This window comes from Aulostomus chinensis, chromosome 16 (assembly GCF_037954235.1).
Source record: "Aulostomus chinensis isolate RoL2024-O1b breed Wild chromosome 16, RoL_Achi_v1.0, whole genome shotgun sequence".
In the NCBI taxonomy this organism is placed as follows: Eukaryota; Metazoa; Chordata; class Actinopteri; order Syngnathiformes; family Aulostomidae; genus Aulostomus; species Aulostomus chinensis.
The window spans coordinates 22,745,102-22,769,893 of record NC_141335.1 but is presented as its reverse complement, the minus strand read 5'-3'; the positions used below and the strand labels follow the sequence as shown (position 1 = coordinate 22,769,893).

Below are 24,792 nucleotides of genomic sequence, written 5' to 3'. Positions count from 1 at the left end.
TTGGATTTTGGCCATCACCAAACGAGTTCACACAATGCTTATGAAGCTCATGACAACCAGGTAACTTACGCTAGATGTTGTTCATGTATGTGGCACCACTCCAGTGCTGTCAGGAGCTAGCTATTTCTGGTTAGCATTCTGCTAACTTGAACGTGGATTCATTATGTAATGTGTGCTGCTCTTGTTGACTTTCCAAATTTTATTGGACCAAAGGTATCAAATTCAGATCGGGAAGGGAGTCATTTTGAAGGGGATGGGTGGTTAAAAACCTGCGTACCTGAACACTCTTCATTAAAGCTTTGGTAATTGAACAACAACTAAAGCTGTTGCTTGTATTCCGCTGCCACAAAACAAAAGTATCGCTTATCGTTTCCTTTTTCGGAAAGGATTAAAATGCGACTACTGTTTGTTTTCCTGGGTGAACCTGATAAATGTTTCTAATTCACTGCTTGTTGCTCCACAGCTGCTCTTAAGTAGCAGCTATTAGCTTGTCTTGATTTATGTTCTGCTCCGGGCTCATGAGAGTTCATAGCCTGGCTTTACAAAAGGGGATTTCAGCTCTCTCCTGGAAGGGTTATGAAGGCCTACACATTAGCTGTGACATGATGGAAAGTGGGCACTCACATGCTTTGAGTGCATATTGTACAGAATGCATGAGTGTAGCGTGTGCTCTATCCGGACTACAGGAAATGATACTTACTCACTGAGTGTCTGCATGATCCTCATTCCAGCTAAGTTTCCAGCACAAGGTGGGGGTGCTTTACTGTAAGGCGGGTCAGAGCACGGAGGAGGAGATGTACAATAATGAGAGCGCTGGACCAGCCCTGGATGAGTTCTTGGATCTGCTCGGGCAGAGAGTGCGGCTCAAAGGCTTCACCAAGTACAGAGCTCAGCTAGATAACAAAAGTAAGATAAAACACACACAACACACCCCAAACTCAACAGCACAAGCCAACATACTTCTAATCCTGCTGAGTGCTGATGTTCTGTTTCTTTCCTGGAGGCTTCCTGTAGCTTTTGTATCTTTAATTAAAGATTCCTGTTTGATTAGCTTATCTTAAACAATGCTCATTTGTCTTGAGCCCTGAGATCTTGACTGTCCTGCGTTGCAGCCGACTCCACCGGTACGCACTCTCTCTACACCACATATAAGGACTACGAGCTGATGTTCCACGTATCCACCATGCTCCCTTACACGCCAAACAACAGACAGCAGGTCAGTAAACACCACACGTCACGATCCGTCCCACAGTTCTATCTCTTCCACCAGACCACCATGTCTGCCCGACTGTGTGCTGAACCAGTATCTAATAGAGGTAATAAGTCCCCAAGCAGCTTCCTTTTATGATATCTTCAATCCAGATCCTGTCAATCTCCCCCTAGAGGCTCATTTTGCCACAGTAATGACCCATCAGTTGAAAGTATGAGCATTGCCATGGAGACGGTACCTCCAAAGTAGGATTTTAATCAATGCATCCCCGGGGGCCGAACCTGCCGTTGTATTAGACGTGCCTCCATGTCGGTCTACGCTAACAAGTGGAATTAAGTGGATGTAGTGGTGGACTGGCGAACGGTTGGATCACCACGCTAGTATTTACACTGCTGTAATGGAAGTACTCTCTCCAGCCCTGTGGGTGCAAACCTGCAGCGGTGTCAAGGGTGAATAAACTGGAGGAGGTGGTGAGTGAGTGAGGCCAAGTGGAACACAGCAGAGACCTAATCTGTCATGTGCATCTTAAATGGCCATCTTTTCTTTTCCTCCTCCTATTGTATTTTACACAGTGGGATTGATTAATATAATCCCTGGTCGTAATCTCCCGTCAGATCTCACCCTTCATCCTCTCTGTTTCACCTCTGCACCGTCTGTTCCTGCTTGTTTCAGACGCCGGTTGACAGCCATTCAGTATCTGTCTGCTGCAAAGGGTAACAATAGAGGGAGTCCAAAATAAATTAGGTTTGGGGGAATAAATCAGCTTCCCCTTAAAATCCCTTAAGCCTGCTTCTGCTTTTAAAAGTTTTACATTGAGATTGAAATGTTACGGGGATCAGGAAGACATCTAAGACTTTTGAAACACACAATAAAAAGATGACTCTTCTTCAGTGCTCTTGTCTCGCCTTCTCTTCTGATTTAACTTATTTCTCTGTCTTTTGCAGTTATTACGGAAGAGGCACATCGGAAATGATATTGTCACTATAGTATTCCAGGAGCCCGGGGCCCTTCCTTTTACTCCCAAAAACATCCGCTCTCATTTCCAGCATGTGTTTGTCATCGTCAAAGTCCACAACCCCTGCACTGATAACGTCTGCTACAGGTAAACAGCACAAGCATGCATCCCGCCTGAAGCTATTTTACTAAACATCAGAGGACAGAGTCGAAACACCAAATATGACAGCACTTCGCTATGGGATGAGAGGCAAATTAACATCCTCAAGACAATTTAGAGGAACGTGTTTATCTTTTGAAGTGCTTTGCATCGACGTCTTCATACCAAATGGCTCTACATGAACTTTTTAGAGGAGTTAATTTGGAACGATAATAATGATAGCCTGCTGAGTGCTTTCTGTGGTTTCTGTCAAGACTCTGTGGTACTTCATAGTAAGTTCGGAAATCACAAGACTCTTTTGATCTGCACAGTGATGATACAGATTATCTTCAGAGACACCTGGAAATTACGACTGCAGCTCTCTCCTTGAGAGGTTCTGACGCTTGTTAATGATATAGCATTTGTGGAACAGAGCAGGAGTCTTCTTTGCAGGACTCCAACTCTCCAACAGAAATAATTTACTTCATATCAAGTCATATCATTATCAGCACTCTTCAAATGGCTGGTCTGCACATGTGCAGTTCAGTACTTTCTCTCCTTGTCAGCAGTGCAGTGTATCACTTGACTCATTTATTCCATCCTGCTTTCCAGCGTGGCCGTGTCCAGATCTAAAGACGTGCCTCCATTTGGCCCACCTATTCCCAAGTCTGTGACTTTCCCAAAGTCAGCGGTATTCAGGGACTTCCTGCTTGCCAAGGTCATTAACGGAGAAAATGCAGCACACAAGTCCGAGAAGTTCCGAGCCATGGCGACTCGTACACGGCAGGAGTACCTCAAAGACCTGGCGGAAAACTTTGTTAGCACTGCCACTATCGACTCTGCTGTCAAATTCAGCTTCATCACCCTTGGGGCCAAGAAGAAAGAGAAGGTGAAACCCAGGAAGGACGCACATCTGCTCAGTGTGGGAGCCATCACATGGAGCGTCCGCGCCCGGGACTTTGGCCAGTCCATGGACGTGGACTGCTTGCTCGGCATATCCAATGAGTTCATTGTGCTAATTGAGGAGGAGTCCAAAAATGTAGTGTTCAACTGCTCTTGTCGCGATGTCATTGGATGGACCTCAGGGATTATGAGCATTAAGATCTTCTACGAGCGTGGGGAGTGTATCATGCTGTCTGCCCACGATAACTGCGGAGAGGACATCCGGGAGATGGTGCAAAGATTAGAGGTAAGCCCCTTAAAGACTCATCTATAATAATCTTTCTATTGTAGAGTTCTGATGGATTAGACTGCTGGAGAGACCAGATGAGTGCGTGGTATTTTATGTCTTGAGGAGCAGTCTGAAAAACACATCATACCATCTCATACAAATACTTTTTACTTGTCCTGTAATCAGCTGGGGGAAAAAAAAATGGCACTACCATTAGAGCAGGACGAGCTCACCTCTGCTTGCATTCTCTGTGGTTAATTTAGGGTTTCGTCTGTTTGGTTTCCAGGTACCAGTTTCTGATATTTTGAAAGTATGACTTATGTGATTAAGTTGTCATTCCAATTGTGTGTTTGAAAACATTTTTAAATGGATTAGCCAACATGGAGCCCCTAAAATACACAAACCTGAAGCAGGATTAAGGAAAATCTAACTTTAGCGTAGCTATGTTAGCCTGATGACACCTTTGCTCAGCACTTGAACTCCTGAGTAGCTGGTGAACCACATTATGATGGAGAGACAGCTCAACATTTCCTAATAGGTGACTGTGGTTGGTCATGATTGTGTGAAACGATGTAGAGGGTTCTACGTCCGCAGATTTGATGCTCCCAAGGCTTTGATGACGTGTCCTTGAGCAAGACACTGATCTCCTAATTTCTCCTGATGAGTAGCTTGGCGCCTTGCCTGGTATTGCTGCCTCCACCATCAGTTGTGTGTGTGCGTGTGTGAGAATGGTGGAATGAGGCAACATTGTAAAGCACTGTGAGTGTCGTAAAGGTGGGAGTCCATGTATTATTGATGTGTGTTGTTTGGTGTCGTGATTACCTCATCTCTCAGCTCGCTTGTGCAGCTTGTTTGTCTCAAAAAAAAAAAGAACATCCTCAAAGTTGTTGGAGCCCGCTGTTTATAAAGGAGTTGACCAGTACATTTGCTGATACATTTTCACGCATTGATGTGTATAAGAAAGTGGATTGAAGAATGTTTGGATATTAGCGTGTGCGGTGATAAAATGCATTCTGCTAACATCACTCCTGCCAATGTAGCTTTTCCACCTCCCACAACCCTTCTTCCATTTTCATCATGTCAGCAGGGCCGTCGCATTCTTTTCTGTGCTGAGCTTCCGCTTCGTTATTTTCTTTCCTTGTGTTAGTAACAGTGTTCAAGTACAGCTTCCAGAATGAACCCAAAACGTGTTTGTTTTCCTGGCTTTACCCCCTCCTGCCTCCTGTATCCACCTGCTCCACACGGTGCTGTCCAGACATGTGAGTGTTATTTGAACGTGAAACTGTAGAGTGAAATCAACAGATTCCAGAGAGGATTGGAGACCTCCTGTTGATAGTTTTTTTTGGCTCATCACACAGGATCAGCAGAGGTGTGCACAGCCAACTATTTAGGTCACACATTAACAGATGCTGCCCTGCTGTTGACGGGGATAAACCAGGATGAAACTTTGCAGCGTATTCCTCAAATAACAATGCTGGAACCACACCCTGTAGCTGCTGATTTATTGGAAGGAAAGATTAGTGTTGATGAGATTTTGGGGCCATTTTGGAATTGGTTTATATCAGGGTAGACATAAAGAGGGAGGCAACTTAAACAGGACACTAACCCAGTTTTGAAAAGGGGGAGGAGAGGAAGCACATTTTTGGGTTTGAAAGACTAAGAATAGAGGACACTTGGCCCCAGACTGCTTCACTCCTGTTGAGAGCTGCCCACTTAGTCTAAGTCCTCTCAGCCTCGACCGTCTGCAACACTCCAGACCTGGCTACACTGGCTGATTTTGGGTTCAGGAAGGTTCAGGTCTTGTGGAAAGGTTATTTCAAAATCTCTGGTCTCTCAGCCCAGATACTGCTGTCTGAAATTGTGTTAGGGTTTGTCCTAACTAACCCACTGCTTCAGTTAACAACAGACAACAAACCATTTGATCCCCTTTGACTTCCAGTTCTTTAATGAGTTTAAGATGTTAATATGTCATTTTAATATAGGGTTTACCCAGCGCGGTGCCACCAGCCTCCATCAACAGTACCTCACTGAAACCAGACGAATGGTTCAGAACCACGAAAAAACTGTTGTGCCAAAATCAAAAGAGCGACATAATGAAGCTGAAATGTCAGCATTTAATAATCATTATTTTTTTACATAAAATGACATAGCACATGGAACATAAATATCTTATTTATTATCTATCTTTCTTTGTTTAAACTGATTGCAGAGAGTAAAAAATCAGCAGGTGAGTTTAATTGACTTTTAATGAGAGAGAGAGAGAGAGAGAGAGACTTGTAATACATCTTTTGGGGCTTTTCAAGAACCAAACTACAATATTCCATTTTAAGATTTAATTGAATTTAGATGTATTGATGAATAGTGATAGATAGATGATATTCTTTTATATATGGGACATGCTAAAATGAATATTTCCAGTTTAGTACTAATATCTGCTGCTTGTTTAGATCCCGAGGTCACACAACTTGGGGGGAAAAAAGAAAAGAAAATGTTGATTTCACGCCACATGAAAACATGAAAAACACATTTGACACTGGCCTTCCTGGAGCCATCAGCCATACCCATGCCAGGCTTGATGTGGACTGATTGAACAGTTCCTGAGATGAGCGTCTCAGAAACACGCATACATACAGAATTGCTTGATTTAAAAAAAAAACAACAAAAATCTATAAAAAGCACACAGAATTTTGCTGTGAAATGTTCACATATAGTAAGATTGGGTCATGTCGTGCCATCAGAGATACACGCCAAGGTATCTTTCAAGGTAGAAGCCATTAGATGGGTAAAGGCAAATTGTAAACTCAACAGTTGTTCAAATTGGGTCCCTCCTCCCGGACTCAGCGGCTGTAGAAGCATACGTCTCCCTGCCCCTGACATCACAAGCTAACCGCTGGATTCTCCATGCACCACATGTGACTAGAGGCCCCGTCGTGATCATTGAGCCAAATCAATTGTGTTGACTTCCAAAATGGCGGGTGACCACGTGTGTGTGGACCCTCTTAGATCAGCGTCTTCTGGACGGTGGTGTGAAAGAAGGTCTCAATGTCCTTCAGGGTTTTCTTCTCATCCTTGTTAATGTTCTGGTTCTTGACCGACTGAGGAAACACCCTTTTGTCCCCTCTGCTTCTAAATAAGAGACTTTCCTTCAAGCTTTCATTTCTACCCAGAGACTTTTTGATCTGAATGCAGCAGCTTCTCACCCAGCGTGGTGACATGTAAAGCTGTTCAGCCTTAAAAATATTTGCTTTCATCATTTTAAGGAGGTTTGTGCGCGTTTTATTTTCTCTTAGACGATCGCGATCCATGTTGCCGTACACTTGTGGATCATTGAAGGACGATTGTTGTCTGGGGATCGTGATTTTTGCCTTTTTAACTTCCAACACCCAGTAGGATGACACCGTCGCCTCACCCCAGATTCCAAATAACAGAATAAACATAAATGAAATCGTCTTTTCTACATGAAATATTTGACTCTTCATATCCGTCTGTCATAATCAAATTATTGGATGCCAGGCTGCTGCTGGGCAAATGCCTCATGATTTTAAACAAACTTGATCACTGATAAGTTCTGATTTTAAAAAGTTTAAAGAATTTGACTCCCCTGCCTTCAACGGAAAAATGCTCAACCCTCTTCCCTTTTGACCCCCTCTAAATTTATTTGAATTCTACAGTCCCTGCGACTTAAGAAATTATGATAAGTAAAATGAAAAACTAGATGAGCATGAGGACAAAGATTCTGCATATCATAACCACTTTAAAAACACAAGATTATGAACAAGCATAGCATAATTAATCTAAAAGGACATGGGAGTCATTGAGTATCTACTCCACTCATCATAAGGAAGGACAGAGCAGGATTTATTAGCATTTTTGATTAGCCAAAGGACATCACTTCCTCATTCACTATGCTAATCTCCTCTCACATTTGCGGTCCACGTACCCACGAGACTCGAGAGAGATATTTCACAGAAGAAGCTGAATAAGTGCGAAGAAGCAGGCGGCTGTGCTGCAGTGGGCATATTTGGGTTTGAGCTGACCCTGTAAACCCGGTCCCAAAGGTGTCTGTGTTTTCCTAAGACTCGCAGAGGTTGAGCCGAATCGTGTTTCATTGGTAGGATTTACAACCTGCCGGACCTGTGATGTCATGCAAACCCAGACAGGAAGAGTGAACAGTAACTCACAGAGGAGGCCAGTGTAAGAGCAGCGATAGCTTTGTGATAACATCCTGCTCTCTCCGGGGCATCGCTGGACGGGGATGGCGTGGCGGTGGGGGGTATTAGACAAGTTGTATTGGTGCGGCTGCGTCCGCATGTCTGCAAATGAAGAGAGAACCTGTGGATCAATTAGAGCTGCAACAGCTAATCCATCAGTCAGTTTACAGGACAGGCAATCATTTGCTAATCAATTAATTCTTTCAGCCTTTTTCTCTAACCCCCCAAAAAAAGAGTCAAAATTCAATAATTTGCTGGCTCCAAACGCTTGGATGTAAGAATTGTGCTGCTTTTGTGGGTTCCAGGCTATCGGATGGACAAAAGCAACTTGAACACATCACTTTGGGAAATTGTGATGAGGGTTGTTTTTTTTGTTTTTTTTTACTTTCTTGAAATTTTAAAAACCAAACAATAAACTGAATAATTGTCAAGCTAATCGGCAGATTAATTGCTGATGATAGTAAGTGTTAGTGGCAGCCTCAGATTAAATAGTTTGATAAGGAAGCGTAACTCAGGTCAGCTGAAATGAATGGTTGGTCGTCGGAGCGAAAAAATAACCTGTTACTATTTTGTTGTCGATCCTCAGTTTATGTGCATGATGCATCAGGTAAATGATAGATGATCCTGAGGCATCCGCCTGAGGCATAAATACCGTTTTCACACTAGCCACAATGCTATGGGCAGCTTCTGCTAACGACGGAGGGGTTCTAGGTTGCAGCAGGCTTCCAAGCAAAGCCTGGCTTCCTTCACATCACTCCAAGTACTTGTGTTATGGACGTACAACTGTATTCACCCTTTCCACCCAGACCGGACAACTCCAGTGATAATTATGAATAAAATGTTACATGTCATTAACAGACTGTGTTGTATTTCATCATATTTCATGTACACTGGAGTATTGGATTGAATTGCATCGCAGCAGTTTTTGGCTAAAGGAGCAGTTGGATCAGATCATGATGAAGTCGTGATGAACCCTAACCTTGTGGTAAAATGAACATGTGCCTCTGCCAAGAGTCAGTGAGGACATTACCTGTGGAGGATGGGAAGCTTTTGAAGGTCTTTGTCCGTCTGCCTGCTAGCAATAACACACAAGAATCTATGAAGCTAAATTAACATTCATGGAACTTAATGAAAACATTGCATTTTTTTGGAGGTATATCTTTTGCATTTGGACCGCTTGATGGGGTTGAGTTCTGCCAAATTCGTGATCTTTATTTGTAGATTCTAGATCTAGAGATAGTATTTTTCACCATTTTCAGATTTTCTCCTTTTTTTTATACAAAATGATGCATCACTCCCTAGTTCAGCAAGCAATGACTTTCTTGTTCTCCTAATCAAATTTGATCAATCTATTCATTGTTTTACAAATGATTAAAAGGTGAGATTTTTAAGTTGTTTTTCAGATCCCAAGTTGAGTATCGGAGAGAAAAGCAGCAAATTTGTCATCAGCGTTTTATATTGCTCTTGATAAATTACTTAATAGCTGTTATTTGTTTGTTTTTTTCACTCATCAGTAGCACAGCTAACTGCTGGTTGTTTGCTCCAGTTTCCCCCCTCCAAGCAAGAATATGCTTAATCACATTAGGGGCCACTGTCCCAGATATTCCTATTGTTTCCTACGAGACAAATAAACAGCCCAGAGGAAGCCAGCAGCCCTGCACCGATCTCTGCTTCTGTGCTTTGAAGTTAAGAGGGCCGACAGGGTTTGTCAAACTCTGTGTGACGCGCTACCGCAGAGGAGGACATCAATGTCACATGTACTTGTGGCTGTCAGACTTCTCACTGAGGATCTCTGCCAGTCGCTGCTTGACAGCAGATTGGAGGCTGTCTGCTTCTTTAGGGTGGTAATGTAGGTTTCATGTTATCTGAACCCAGACGCTTTAGCCAGCAGGGCACATCCACACTGCCAGACTGCACCTCACCATTCTTAAAAAAAACAACAACTTTACAGACCACAAATCCTTCATAGATAATGAGCGTCCTGCTAAAGGAGATCCTGGGCACATTAATTTTCTGGATGGACTGAATAAAAAGCCCAGATGAAGGCATTTAGAAAGCAATTATTTAGGCCTAATGAATTTCTGACAACGGCCAGTTTGATTCATGGTCCCACTACCCAGACCAATGTCTTCCTCACACAGACCATTTAGCTCCAGGCTTAGCCCCCAGAGGGTTTCTGGTCTTCCACTTTCTTTTTCCCTCGAAGCAGAATGATCCTTTAGTTTGTGGGTCATTTTCCAAGGTGTGCCTTTTTTTAAATTATTACTTATTAAAGAGTCAGATTGAGCAAGTTGAGGATGAGATGCCACATGGAGCGAAGTGACAAAGAAGCCCACCAACGTACCTTAGGAACTCCCCGTCTCACTTTGAAGACACGGCAGATGCGTTATGGTCCATCAGGGTTGTCTGGGGTTCTCTCACACAGGAGGTTAGGATTTCTGCCTGTGTGAGAATCTGGTGAAGTGTTGACAGGCCAAAGTCTGAGTTAATGTGTCCCTGAAGCCAGCTGCCACTCTGGCAAATCGAGGCAGTCAAGCACAACTGAACCAAGACTAATCTGACGGGTGATTAAAGCTTGTTGGGTGCAGTCAGAATTCTTCTGCAGTGGTCGTCCCCCAAAACCATCCAGTAACACAGTTCACCTCCTCCACAGTTTAACCTCTGAATGAGCACGATCACTTTATGTCATCGGGCTGAAAATAGATTGCATGTTGTCATCTTCACACGCTGTTTTTACTCGCATGTTGCTTCTGAACTGAAATGGGTTTCCTGAACTTCGTGTGAACCTGCATTAAAGCAGAGGATTAGGCAATCAACCACAACTGGGCAAAGTGAGCAGCTTAAAGTTGCATGCAAGTGTATCCTTCAAGTTTCATCCAAGCACACAGTTGAGCAAGCAGACTCTGCCTGTAGTCTGCAGCCGCTGGAGAAATGGGATTTTTTTGTTTGTTTGTTTGTTTTCTTCGCTACCATTTTAAGTGGATGCAGATAACACATTTGTAAAACATGTAACTATGACAAAGACTTGAATCTTGTTTCATTGACTCAGCCGTGTCCACGCTTCAGGACTTAATTTGAACCTAATTCCCAATGCTGCACTCACCACTGCAGTTAACATCCAGAGAGAGAGGTGGGTCTTTGTGTGTGTGGTGCACATCTTTTTAGCCATCTCTGTGCAAGGCTCAGCTCTAACCAGTTCTGTTGTGTAACATGGAAGTTCTTGAAATAGTTCTGTCCATCCATCCATCCATTTTCTTCCGCTTATCCTGTTAAGGGTTGGAGCCTATCCCAGCAGCTTTCAGGCATGAAGCGGCGTTCACCCTGGACAGCTCACCAGTCCATGGCAGGGCCAACACATGTAGACAGACAACCATTCACACTCACAGTCACACCTACGGTCAATTTAGAGTATCAATCAGCCTCATCCCCTCTTGATGTCTTTGGACTGTGGGAGGAAGCTGGAGTACCGGAGAGAACCCACACAGGAACAGGGAGAACATGGAGACTCACCCAGAAAGATCCCATGCCTGAGCCAGAACTCGAACCCAGAACCTTCTTGCTGTGAAGCGACAGTGCTGACCACTGCACCACCATGCTGCCCGAAATAGTTGTATTTTTATGTGAATTATTAGGTACGATGCCAACTGTGCTACATTGAAGTTGACTGTAAGAATATACTGATTTATAAAGCTTTAATAAGACGTTAGGATTTTGTGCTCTGCCTGTCTCAGTATGATCTCGTGCTGCATGATTAATAGAATCACTAGCACCATGTCAGCCTGTGCAATTATATCACCCCAGATTCATTTCTGAGCAGCACAGTTGCTTATTTTTGTATTTATTTTATGCTAGTGTAGCTTTGTATGTTTGAGCTGAGAGAAAGCAACAATCTCAGTCTGACCCTTTTATAAAAAATCATTCTCGCCTCTCTCGTCGCTTTCAGGTCTTGCTGTTTGTTGTCTGGAGTGCGTCTAGTAAAGCTCCAATTTCAAGAGCAGATCGTTGCACATATGAACCGCACGTGATAATCAAATTCAATTTTGTTTCTGGTTCCAGATCACCACCAGAGGCTGTGAGACATCAGAGATGACTTTACGTCGGAATGGCCTTGGTCAGCTGGGTTTCCATGTCAACTTTGAGGGCATTGTGGCCGACGTCGAGCCCTTTGGCTTCGCCTGGAAGGCGGGACTGAGGCAGGGCAGCCGGCTGGTGGAGATCTGCAAGGTTGCAGTTGCTACTCTTACCCACGAGCAGATGATTGACCTACTGCGCACCTCTGTTACTGTCAAAGTCGTTATAATCCAACCTCATGAAGACGGCACCCCTCGAAGGTAATTAACACAACTTGTTGTCCAGATTAAAATGACACCACAATCATAAGATGAGGAACATGTGCAGATTTTCTGGGAAAGGGAGAGGCAGATACTGCTCAGGCATGAAGGAAGTCATACCAGATGAGAAGTCTCATGGTTTTCTTGTTTTTGCATGCACTCGGGGAAAATTAGCTTGACGTTTGCTCTCATCTATTAGATAATTAGCATAGAGAAATGCTTGCATTGAGGTTTTTTGCACCAGGCCTGATGTTGTCTACCGATTCCTTTGTATGGATGTGGCTTTGTTACGAGAGAAAGCTCCAGCAGAGCTGTAGAGTCACGCAGACGTGGACCGTCAGCGTTTCTCACTAATGATAATGAGAGGAACATTTTGATTAATGGCTCAACTCTCCCTGCCATTGTCTGACTGCTCACATTTGCAGATTGCTTTTTTTCCCCCTGTCCTCGCCCAATCTTCTATTCAGCAATTAGTGTGGGAGTGTTTGGCTTTTTGGGGACACACACCCACGGGGAGACTCTGTCACTCCTGTAATAAAAAGAGAGGAGCATATTTCAAAGGATATGATGAGAATAGATGAAGGTCTGTATAAAATGCTTTGTCTGCGAGAGACATATCCATCACTGGTTCACACTCTGATGTTCAACATCTTTGTTTTGAGTGTGTTTCAGGCTGCAGCAGATTTGCTGGCAAATGCTGTTCCCAGCACACAAATAACCACAGCAGAGTGACAAGACACTGCCAAGTCTGCACTGCACTCGATTGTTTATGAGGCTGGAGGTCATGCTAATGTTGTTAGCTAATAAACAATTAGCAAATCAAGTTGTAAATTTATTATGAAAAAGGAAAAGGTAGAAATGTTCCCTGGACTCCATAGAGGTGGTCTTTTGACAGGGACATGTGGAGAGATCAAATCCAGAAAAAAACTCTCTGTTTTACTCTCTTTTGTATCATTAAAATGCCTTTATTGTACCCGCGCAGCCATGTGTGACCTTAAGCTACTACGATGTGTTTGACTCCCTGACAAATGCTGAAACGTATCAGAGTTTGTGTTTTAAGGTCACACATGACCACACCGGTGCAACGAAGGCATTTTAATTATACCAAAGAGGGGTGGTGAATTAGGCGTGTGTTTATTCAGTGTGCATATTTGTAGCTCAGGGAATTCTAAACTGAACAAAAATTTAAAGAATTTTTGATTAAGTTTGATGTATATTTTTGAAACGTGATATTAATAGCAGCCATGTCAACTAGTTTGTGGGGGACAGCTACTATGTTGAACTGTGTGTGTGTGTGTGTGTGTGTGTGTGTGTGTGTGTGTGTGTGTGTGTGTGTGTGTGTGTGCATGTTTGTATATGTGAGTTGTTATGTCAACGAGTGACTCATTTAACTGTTTTTCAACTTTGTCTTCTGGTCTGGAAGGCAAGGAGCGACATATTTTCTCCCCCAGATGGTGGACTAACATGCCTCATCTGTGAATCCAACACAGCAGCAGCGTCGTTGGCAGAACCAACATCTAATCCTCTTACCACGATCTGCGATGATACATGATGATACAATCATAATCACAGTTCAGGGAAGCAGAAAGCAGACAAAACTAACATCCTCCAAAAGTGTTTCTGTGTCAGCAAACGTTAAGTCCAGCTCTGAAGCGCTGTGGTTACAGGATGGAGGATTTGATGAATAAAGCTTTTGGCATGGTCTCTGAGTCAGTGTAAGACATCGGGTTTGATGTGAGTGACTGTTGATGCTTGTTAGGATGTGGTTTTAGGAACATACACCATGCCACATAGTGATGTCCAATTGTGTTCATGAAATCATGCAGTGTGAGGCACGTTGGAGTGAGCTTGACCCGTATGTGGTGTGTGCTAACAGATGCATGTGGCAGATTAGTTGGTATTACAGTCGAAGACAGTCCTGGTCTGTGCTGTCAATCTCTTCTGGGACGTTCGCTCAATGAAAAGACCATTTTTTCATCATCAACTCATGACAAGTTCTCAGCCCCTGTAAATTTTCTCCCAGGGCTCTAACAAATCAAGAGGTGAGAGGTCGGTTGAAGAATCTTGAGGGTCCTCATCTCTTTTCGCTGGCTGCATCTTTGAGTTGCTAAAGTCTTGCAGTCAACAATAAGTGCTCCAGTTTCTCCACTATTATCTCAAAGGAAAGGAATTCAGCGGGGGCTCCTCGGCCCCAGTCAGTCCCCTGTGGCCAGAGAGATGGGGGCAAGAGTAACAACAATGGACGAGAGTCTCATGACCTCCAGACAATGCTCCCTGGCTCCACACTGCCACCATTACGAGGAAGAATGTTTTTATAAGCGCTTAAAGAGGCTAGAAGTTTCCTTTTCACTGCTTGCATATTGTCAGAATAGCAATTAGGCCTCTTGATCTGCAATTTCTCCCCGTTAAAGCAAAACTGATGTGACCATCTCACTGCTAAAATAATTTTGAATTCTTTCTTCTTCTTCTTCTTTTTTTTTATTTGTAGAAAAATTGATATTCTGAACTGAACTATGTATAGCATTGCTTTGTGGCAGACCCCCTATAGCTGTTCATGCCTTTAACGGTTATATCCCCCTCGGTCTGAAGCCAGAGGAGATGGGGCTCTAATATTAGTCTTACCTTGTACTATATTTATTTACACTGGAGGCAGGATGTGGTTTTAGCCCCGTGCAATACCAGAGGCTTTTCCATCATCACTCTACAAAGCTTTAAACAAGTTCAACATGCTAGTGTGGGATCAAACTAATGAGAAAAAGATGAAAAAGATTAGCTCTTTGAAACTGGAATGTAATGTACAGAACGTTGCCATGGTTGTGTATGTAGCCTGTGTTTTGGTATATGGTCATCAGAGATGTTAGGGTAAACAAGTGGATCAGTCCAATGTGGGCCAACATGGATGATGACAACAAGATGCACAAACACACACAAGGGGAAATAAAATCTCTCCATTAAAGCTTTTTATTTTAACAGAATGCACATTCATGTTTGGGATGGCGGCTAAACTGAGTAAAACTTGGTTCCTGCTGCTGCAGACCCCTGCTGAGAATGAGTATCGCCAGCGACATTCAGATGGTCACTTGTGACCTTTCCTTTGAAGTGTCATCACACTCGTCATCATGGATTCTCATCTGGACTGAAGTTAAGCCGGATTTCTTACTTCCCATGCCGACTCCCTGTGAAAGAGAGCACCGCTAAACCAAAACTCAAGAGAGCCCACATCACAAATTGCTCTGCTTAATCCCCCTCACTGTCTGCACAGGAGCTATTCTTCCCTCTTGATCAGCTGGCAGAGGAGGCATTGGAAAAGTGTCCTTTTTTTTTGCCAACATAAACACTTTTCACCTCCCCTTTTTTTTAATGAACCTCTTGACAATAGCCTGCGAACGGCTGGTGAAGGTCACCACCTCTGTGGCTCTTTGCTGTGACATGGACTGTGGGAATGGATTAGCATGTCCTTCAGTCGCTGGCTATGTCATTGCAGTGACAGCTCTCAGACTGAGGTCCAAGGTCCTGCTTTCACACTGACCTGTTCTACTTTGTTGAGGGCCGATAGCTGAAGGAGCTGATTGTTCACCTCAAGCAGGCTACAAAGACTGCTAAGGTCTTTTTTACTTATTGGTTCTATTTTCTAATGACGCACCAAACGGCTAGCTACTTATTTTAACAAAACTTTAGTCAACTTGAATGTAGTTTTCAGATGTAGATTAGAGATTTAATTTTCTCTCTCCAGTTCAAATTGTATCCGTGTCTGTCTCACCGGGGCTCCAACTTGCTACCATGGTTACAGGTTGGATTTTGAGAGAAAGAGTTTGTGTTTTTAATAACACATACAAAGTTTCTCTTTCATGTACTCAAAAATAGGTGTCTTTGACTCCACAAAGTTGTCTTTTCCTTCCTGCATCACTTCTTTGTGACCCCGGAATGCAGAAAGAGCCAGCCACATACATACATTTAGCTTGAAGCAAGTGGTGACTGATGGCGAACAACAAAACTGTCCAGAAACATACATTAAACTCCAGCAACTCAAATCCATGTCTTCTTTGTCCAGCCATACGCTCAGTAATCCACAGACATTTTGATTTGAGTTGTTTGACAAACTACAGCACTTGTTTACTTTCGTTCATGCTTGTTCTTTGCATCGCTAAACCAAGAGTGTTAAACAGTTTAAATCCAGGTTCAAGTTGAGCTCTGACCTAAAACTGTTGCCCAGTTCAGGTTTGATTTTTTTTGATCCAATGAAAGCGCTACCATAGATGTCCTCTTTCTCCACAAGCTTATATACTGTCTATAATTTATAGCTATTCACGTTGAGCTGGACAAATGTTGCAGCAGTTCTTTGTGGAATCAAGAGGAAATAGAGGATTTTTTTCGCACCAGTTGCTCTCCTCATTGCTGGCTAGATGGGTCTAACAGCCTTTCCTCCACCACCAGCCTCCAGCTCAGGTTTAACACCAGTTTCCTGCTGTTTCTCCATGATTTACACAGAGAGACAAAGTCCCCCTATACATTACAAACACATTCCTCACACATCAGGCCAGTACGTGATGGTTATGTCCACCTGCAGTCTAGCTAGCAGGCACCGAGGTGGAATATTAGGATCATGAGAGAAATCTGGACTGTCAGTTCTTGATCATTCTGGTGTAAAAAGCACAGCGAGAGACATCAAGTGAGACCGCTCCTGTTGACAAGCTGTTAGCCAGGGTTAGCCTGTCCAGTGGCTAATCGTGTGTGGCAACCTGACATTATCACACACAGTTAATCAAGGTAATGAGTGGGTTTGCATCCCTGCAGAAAAAAGCTGTTGACCAACTGGCTTTAGGAGCCGGATGAAAGTGATAGTAAAACAAGATGAAACCTCATGGAATAAGAAATGTATATGCTAGCATTGACTCATGGTTTGTCCCCTGTTTAACCCAATAAGATAGCATTTCAGATGAATGGGCATACCTGATCTTCTGATGCTTCTCATTACTCTCACTGCCCCATATATCAAACCAGTGATGCATGCTACATGCATACGGTAAATAAATTATGTACACTGAAAGATCTAAAGTGTGTAGCTCGTGCCATTGACAGTCTCTCCATCATGAATGAAGCGGTTTGATGTTGACATTGACCAGATGTGCAAGATGGGTGACATCGGGGAGACATGGGAAGCAAAGGATGATCTAGTTAGATCTTATAACACCCGCAGCTCCAGTGAGATGCTGGCTGTAAACCGCCCAGCAAGCCGTGGCCCAGTTTGATGAAAGGGCCTCTCTGAGGGGGATTACTTGTCCCCTCCGCCTCAGCCTTCACAATCAGTCAACACACTCTCCTCAAGCCCAACTGTGTGTACATGTATGACCCCAGCAAAGTATACATAGATTTCCACCGGCCAGTGAGTTCTGGAAAATAGACTTTGGAGTGGGAGGCCAATGTAATCATTAGGGTCATGCTTGAGATGATTCTGGAGAGGTAGAGGAGCATCCAGGCTGTTTAACCCTGACCCATCATCCTGTAAACTGCCTCTCTCTCTCTCTCTCTCTGTCTCTCTCTCTCTCTCTCTCTCACACACTCACACACCAAGTGTGTTCCCACCCTCGGAGATTAATGTTGCATGAAACAGCATCACAGGCTCTGTCCATCGTTGAGATCTTCAGTGTTGTTCACAGTAATGGGATAGAGACGGGGTGTGTGTGTGTGTGTGTGGGGGTGGGGGGGGGGGGGGGGGGGTGCAGCGGTCCATGATGTTTTCAGCTCTATTAATATAAAGTGTGGTTATATGAGTGTTTTTGTGTTCACAGTTTGCAGGCAGGTGTGTGCCAGAACATGGATACACCACATCTCCATGTCTGTTGCTAGATATTTCTGACAGCGTTAGTGTGTTTTTGTGTCGTCATGGCAACAGACCCAATGCTTCCCCTCCTCCAAAATTTTGTGCAGGGCGTCATTGACAGTGTATTGTCCAATACGCCAGATGGTGGGCAACTGCATCCTAAGATGTTCTGCATAACAACTTCCAAAAATAAGGATAAGCTCTTAAATAAAAAAATATTCACAGATTTTGAGGCGCTAGGAACATGAATAATACCAGCAAATCTACCAGGACGTTACCGTTTTTTTTGCTATTCTGTTACAGGCTCATGACTGACCTTGAACCTCCCTCCTCTCCTCTCAGGGGCTGCTCTGAGCTCTACCGCATACCCATGGTAGAGTACAAAGTCGACAGCGAGGGTACACCCTGCGAGTACAAGACACCCTTCAGGAGAAACACCACCTGGCATCGGGTGCCCACAGCTGCTGGACCACCTTTATCCCGAGGATCGCCCACGCAGGGCCCCGACCGCCTACAGTGCCAGCAGATCCTCCAGCAGCACCAGGCAGCCATCCCACGGAGCACGTCCTTCGATCGGAAGCTGCCAGATGGGTCCAGGTACACTCATTGACTTGGGCCTCCACTGCCTTTCCTCTCTTTTCCTTCCATCCAGAGTTGGTTAAATGACATCTTGTAACTAAAAATAGGTCTTTAAAACAGTTAGCTGACGATTGTTAGCCAGATTATTTCAGGAATTTATTGGAAAACGCATTCAAAAACCCCCCTTAACTCAAAACAAGGGATCCAGATGTTCAATTCTAACTTATTTCCAGATTTTAGGACTAATTACTGTGCATAAAAGCAAGACTTCCATGATCTCGCTCTCTCTCTCTCTCTCTGAGCAAATACTACATCGGAGTCCAACACTTTGGATTTTTACTACCACCTAGAGGTAGGTTCTCCCTTGCCCCTGTTGCTGGTGTGTTTATCTGTCGGCAGGATTACGTAAAAGCCAATTATCACAAAACTTGTTGGAGGAAAAAACACAAAAGATGCGTGTAACATGGCAAAGCAAAGAAGTTTTTACTGACCTTGGTAGACGTACGTGTGTAGATTTAGATTTCCAAAATAGAAGTACACTTTCATACGATTAAGGACAATATTTAAACCAACAACAACAACAACAAAGAACGCTTTTAAGTCATTAAATTTTCCCCAACATTGAACTGTATCAAGATTCAATTGCAGGGACAGTGACATTAATCATGGAAGAAGAAAAAAGAATGAATGTCAAAATGAACTAGACCTTTTTTTTTTCCTTGGAAGTCATCAGGCATTCCACTTAGGGTTTGTGAGACAGCTGGATAGAAGCGATGTTTTCGATCAAACATCCCGACGCTCAAAGAGCCAATCCTTTTGAGATGAAATCTTTGAACCCTCAGCCCTTTTATATTTAGTAAAAAAAAAAAAAAAAAAAAAACACCAGCTTTTTAAGTACTTGCCATTGTGTTGCCTTATTTGCATGCATTTAAATGGAGCATTTAGTGGAATTAATTCATGGCCTCCCTTTCATCTTCCTTCAGATGATAAGACCACACTCACACTTTGTTCCTGTCCTAGACGGTGTCTCTTTTGGACATCTTCATCGCGCCTTGTAAAGCGGTGATTTGTTCATTCTAATGAAACCCCTACAGTCACGATAACCTTTCCAGTGTGTCACAACCACCCCCCCTGGTGTTGCCTGTTCTGACTATACTGGGATAATGGCCCCCTTCTCTACCTAATCAGAGTCCCTGGCAGTGGAAGCACTCCATTCTTCCTGAATCCCTCTTACTCCAAGCTCCCTCCTTTTCCACACACCCTGCTGAGGAGGAGGTGATGGGGACACTGACATGGCTCGGCTCATCTCATCCAATTACTGCAGAAACAAAGAGAGTGCTCTTCTCTGGACCGCGATATGTAGCGCTCCAGTGGGTGTAGAGGAGGGGGAGGAAGGAGTCATACGCTGAAGAGGAAGGGAGGAAGAGGGGAGAATATTGTGCAGTTACACATTCTAGAAATATAAATCAACATTGTCAATCTTTTCTGGTGTTTTTTTCCCCCCCTATCCCTCAGAACAACTGCTTGTTATTAACATTTCATGTAATGTACGGGAGAGAAACTGGAGAGACAGGAAACATATGAATCTGATATCTGAGATCGAGCATCAGCCCATCCACACTAAGCCCAAACCAGATTCCACACTATAAAATACGACACCTACTATGCAAGCAACTGGGACCGACCACAAATCTCAGGAGCCTCAAATATTATTGCAGCGCAGAGAGAAAAATTACGTCCAATATCCCCCTAGAACGTGACATTATGTCAAGGAAGGAAGAGGAGGAGAAGAAAACTCGCCTGCTGCTGTTTCACATTAAAGCATCCCAGCTGAAGACACTGAGACTTCAGCGGGTAGGAATTGAAGAAATCTGGCTAAAGCGTTCAATGATGTGTGCTGCGATTGAGTTACTGACACTTTACTGAGTTTCCCAAGGAGGTCTAGACAAAGGAAACCTGATGACAAAGCAGAAAGGGTTTTACTCACAATTTGTCACCTCCTAAACATTTCTATGGAACATGTCAACATATATCTGATGTAAGTCTCTTTAAAAGCATGCTTTTCTGTAGCTTGCAGGATATCCTATTATGGAGTCAACCCTAAACTCATTCTGCAAACGATTTTGATCCAGAAAGAAGCAGAATAGACGAGGCAGCTGGATTCAGACTCAAAGTGAAAGCCATCCTTCTATGTTATTGAGGTCCTATTTCCGCCAAGTCATCTCGACTACTTTGGTGTGTTGGTTCAAAGGAAGGCCTTGAGGCAGCAGACATAACTCCAGCCTACTGTTTATTTTTCACTCTTTTTTTCCCATCCAGAAAAAAGTAAGCAAAGAAACCTCTTATCTGTAGATATTAAGTCGGCTCAGGGCTTATTGCAGGGCCGAGGAATACAGTTCAAGTGACTGCAGAGAGAGTTCAAGTGCAGACTCAGGTTTGTATTTCAAAGCACTCCTCATACACCCTGAATGTACTTTTGTCTACGCCATCTGGATTACTCACTGAAGCTTATTACCATAACTAATCTGCTTTTCAGTTTGTCTTTGGAGAACAAGACACCACCTCCCTCACCGACCGTTATCACAGCGCTCTCCAGTCGGGTTCTATTCTCTGGAGTCAAACACTTGAATAATGTCATTAACGCAGGACAACCAGAGAAAGAACATTTCTGCTCTTGTTTTGTTCGTATTTGAAGCTTCTAAAGAGATTAGAAGACGCAACTGAAACATAGCAACGATCATGCCAGCTGCTACGCTAGTCAACATTCTGGCCCGTGAGCCAGAGCCCAGCCATTACTATTTTATTACTTGAAGACTCAACACTCACGAGTTCCATTTATTTTTTAATTCAGCTCTATGGAATCATGACTTAAAACAAATGTGGGCCAGGGGCCGTAAATTTCACCATCAGAAATTCCCATTGTCAACAAAATTATAAAACCTTAGCTTGCAGTTTTCTGTTTTATTTTCCTAATGCTTATGATTATTTTATATGTATAGAGCTAGATATTATGCAAGTCTCCTTGTCCATTTGCAGTGTTATTTTGTTGTGCTGCATTATTAACAGCGCATTGTATTTTAGATTTACACACGGAGGGAAGCACAGACTTTTCTTTTGAGGAGTCAAGTTAGCATTTCTGCTTTCCACTTGCTAACAGGCTAGTAGTGCCCTTGGCGTAAGTAGATCAGAACACACGAGGAGGTTCTCATAGATCTGACATGCAGATGAAGGTGAAGGGAGGGTTTACTTCATATAATGGAGCTCTCGTACTACGATGCTCCTCGAGCTCAAACCCCATCGGGTCACAGAACTAGAGACCTCGGACCTGGTCTGCAGTTGGATCCTTTGGCCTTTTCTAATGACCCCCCTACTTCCAGTGGCCTTATTTACTTGAACCGCTCCCATCTTCTGAATCCTTTGTTTGGATGTCACCCCCTACGCAGTTGCTGTGCTCCAGCAGTCACGTAATCTATCCACAGACAGATGCAAACACCTGCCAAAGTCTCTGGGATGATGACACACTGAAAAAACACACGAGCCACACGCAGTCATGGCTGCTAATAACAGCAGAGTTGGGTAGAAATAATCAGAAAATCAATTCATCAGTCGTCAATTGATCAACTAAATATTTTGAATTATATTTTTTTTCAGACAATTGTATGATCTTCAAAGTCATTTAACAGGCAAAAATGTAAATTATTTTGATTTTCCTGTTTTTCACTGCTTTTCACTGTTTCATGTCGATTTAACCTGAACACCATCTGGTTTGAAGCTGTTGGTTGGACAAAGATTTCATGCCAGGATTTGAGAAGTTTTGATGCCTATCTTTTCTTCTTTTCTTCTCTTTTGAAAATGGATTCCTTGTCATATAAAAATCATTGGCAGATTAGTTAGGAACTAATGTTTTTGTTCACTGCAGCCCCAAAAAAATGAAATACCGAGAATGAGTTTGTGATGAGGTCCATGTTTGACAATGTCTAAGGTGATGTTTTCTTGTTGGCTGTCTGCAGGACAATGCAGGACTTGGAGAATCCCCAGGTCACCTCATGTAACAAGGGAGACCCACATTATCGCAGCTCCCCCAGTAACCAGTCCTCCTCCAGTGATCCAGGACCCTGTGGAAGCAGCACCTGGTCCCAGCAGCCTGGATATGAGGGGTGTGTAACTATCGCACTACCTTTCACTGCCACTATGTCGCACCTATTGGAATATGTGTTCTTAGAATAACGGATGTAGCTAAATTCAGTCCCGACACTATTTCTGAGAACTTGCAATTTTGCAAAAAAAAAAAAAAAACAACAACAAAAAAAACCAGCTCCCCCCCCCCTCCTGGAGCCCATTAGTGCAACAATTGTCAGTGTTGTTTGCAGAAAGCCATCAAACAACATAATTAAATCTTTGACTGCTGTGGTCAGAACGATACATTCGACACTTAAGTTTCCATTTAATTATCCTGAATCATTGATTTAGTGATTTTATTCAGAAGAGTTACCTGAAACAGAAAATTAATCTATAGCACTTTATAGCGATTAGAGCTCTAAATGAGCACTTTTTTTTGCCGTTCAGAGATTAAAAATGAACACTTAGGTATAATAGGAAGTGATTATGAAAAATCCTTCCCCTACTGCGACTGAAGTGCCACTTTAGCACTTCAGCCACTTTAGGCGGAAAAAAAAGGTTTTGTTTTGTTTTTTACAAAAATCTGGAGACGGCAAGAGGATCAGGACATAGAGACTTTGTTTGCTCTCACACTTAAGTGTTGCTGCAGCAGTTTCTTCTTTGCTGTTTCCATTACTGTGCCATTTACTGGTTAATTATATGCACTATAGCCTGATTCTTTTCTGACCTCTCATTATTTTCAATCATCTAAAGGTTTTGCAGGGCGATGAGTGTTGCAGACTATGCAGGCGTAACATGTCAGGCTCTCACATGAGCAGAATCCCATCGGAGACCGAAGTCTGTCTGTAAGTGGTTACAGACCATGACAAGAGGCTTAGCCCCACGCTGCTGCCTTTCTGTCAGAGGCCTCAAAAGAGCGCTGAACTGGCAGGGATCGCCGCGGCCTGTCAGAGCTGCCACCATGCAGAACAAGACGTGTCGACTTTCCAATTGATCTCCAGTTAGTCTCTCTTCAAGATCACGAGACGCTCTTGTCCCAGTTCACAACCTGAATTAGCTCTTTAGGGTTTAATTAAGACCTCTGTTAAAAATGTGCTCCCCTTTTCCTCGTCAGGAGCAATAGAGTTCCTGGCATGGCGATGAAAGACGGCCTCTTGTCAGTGTCTTCTAGCAGCCTCTTTCTTCTGTGAGGAGCTCAAGTTATTTGACCTCGACTGATCTGGAGCTAACTGCTGTACATCTTTTGAAGTCTTCCTCCTCGTAGAAGACAGAGAAAACTCTCTAGGCAGAAGAGACTCACGCCCTCCTCCTCTTCCTCTCTGCAGATGTCCTTCCCCTATCCTCCATGAGCGTGCAGGGGACATCCAAGGGGGTGATGGAGAGATCCACAGGGAAAGAGAGCCCACCCTGGAGAGGACCAGGTCGGCAGGTCAGTGTTTCATCCAAGCTGCCATGACTCAGCTGGCCCAGAGGCAGATAAAACAGCACTGACTTACATCAGTTTCACTTCTTCTGTTGCTTCTCCACACTCACCTTCTTCCTCTTGACCCACAGAGGCCAAATGGCACATCCCCTCCACCAAGATCTTGAACCCTCTGAAGCAGAGAGAAGGAAGCAAAGACTCGCCCAACAAGCTCTCCAGGGTAAAAGTCTAAATGTCTCTGCTGACATGACATTTAGTGGAAGTGCTTTTGGACCTCATTGGTTTTGAAGGGCACCGTGTTTTAGAGTGCAGGCTTTTAATATCCTGTGTGTGTTTCTGTCTGTCTGTCTGTCTGTCTGCCTGCCTGCCTGCCTGCCTGCCTGCCTGCCTGCCTGCCTGCCTGCCTGCCTGCCTGCCTGCCTGCTTGCCTACCTGCCTGCCTGCCTGCGTGCGTGCGTGTGTGCATGTGTGTTCATTCCCCATTGCCCAGCTCTGCACTGTCATACCTGGTTTCACCTCAAATCAGTGTTTGAATCAGGGTGAGGTCAGGTTGCCCTTGTTTATGGGCTTTGCAGCAATCAGAAGCTCAATTGGCGTGTTAAACCTCATGTTGTCCCCTCTAGCTGCTCTTTGCACTTATCACTTTCCCCTCATCAGCATGCTCATGGGCGTCTCATCTCATCACCATTTCGGGATGTCTCACACTTTTCTAGGACACATTTTCCTAGAAGGTTGAATATATTAAATGTCTCCGCCTCTTGCCCCCCCCCCCTCCCTCCTCATCTCCAGATTCTCCTTTATGTTTTTTTTTCTCATTCCTTCCTTCCTGCTTTG

General features: G+C 43.7%; 1 protein-coding gene across 6 annotated transcripts in view; it reads left to right on the top strand.

Annotated features, from left to right (window-relative positions):
• The window catches only part of sipa1l2a (signal-induced proliferation-associated 1like 2, genome duplicate a), an 86,364-nt gene that overhangs the window by 44,289 nt on the left and 17,283 nt on the right, over positions 1-24,792 (top strand). For all 6 annotated transcript variants that reach the window (XM_086179735.1, XM_086179732.1, XM_086179731.1 and 3 more), the window contains exons 5-13: positions 732-906; positions 1,113-1,216; positions 2,155-2,312; positions 2,916-3,492; positions 11,742-12,016; positions 18,180-18,434; positions 22,427-22,573; positions 23,861-23,964; positions 24,090-24,178. In XM_086179735.1, coding sequence (XP_086035861.1) covers positions 732-906; positions 1,113-1,216; positions 2,155-2,312; positions 2,916-3,492; positions 11,742-12,016; positions 18,180-18,434; positions 22,427-22,573; positions 23,861-23,964; positions 24,090-24,178 — 1,884 coding nt within the window. The remainder of the gene's footprint in view (positions 1-731; positions 907-1,112; positions 1,217-2,154; positions 2,313-2,915; positions 3,493-11,741; positions 12,017-18,179; positions 18,435-22,426; positions 22,574-23,860; positions 23,965-24,089; positions 24,179-24,792) is intronic.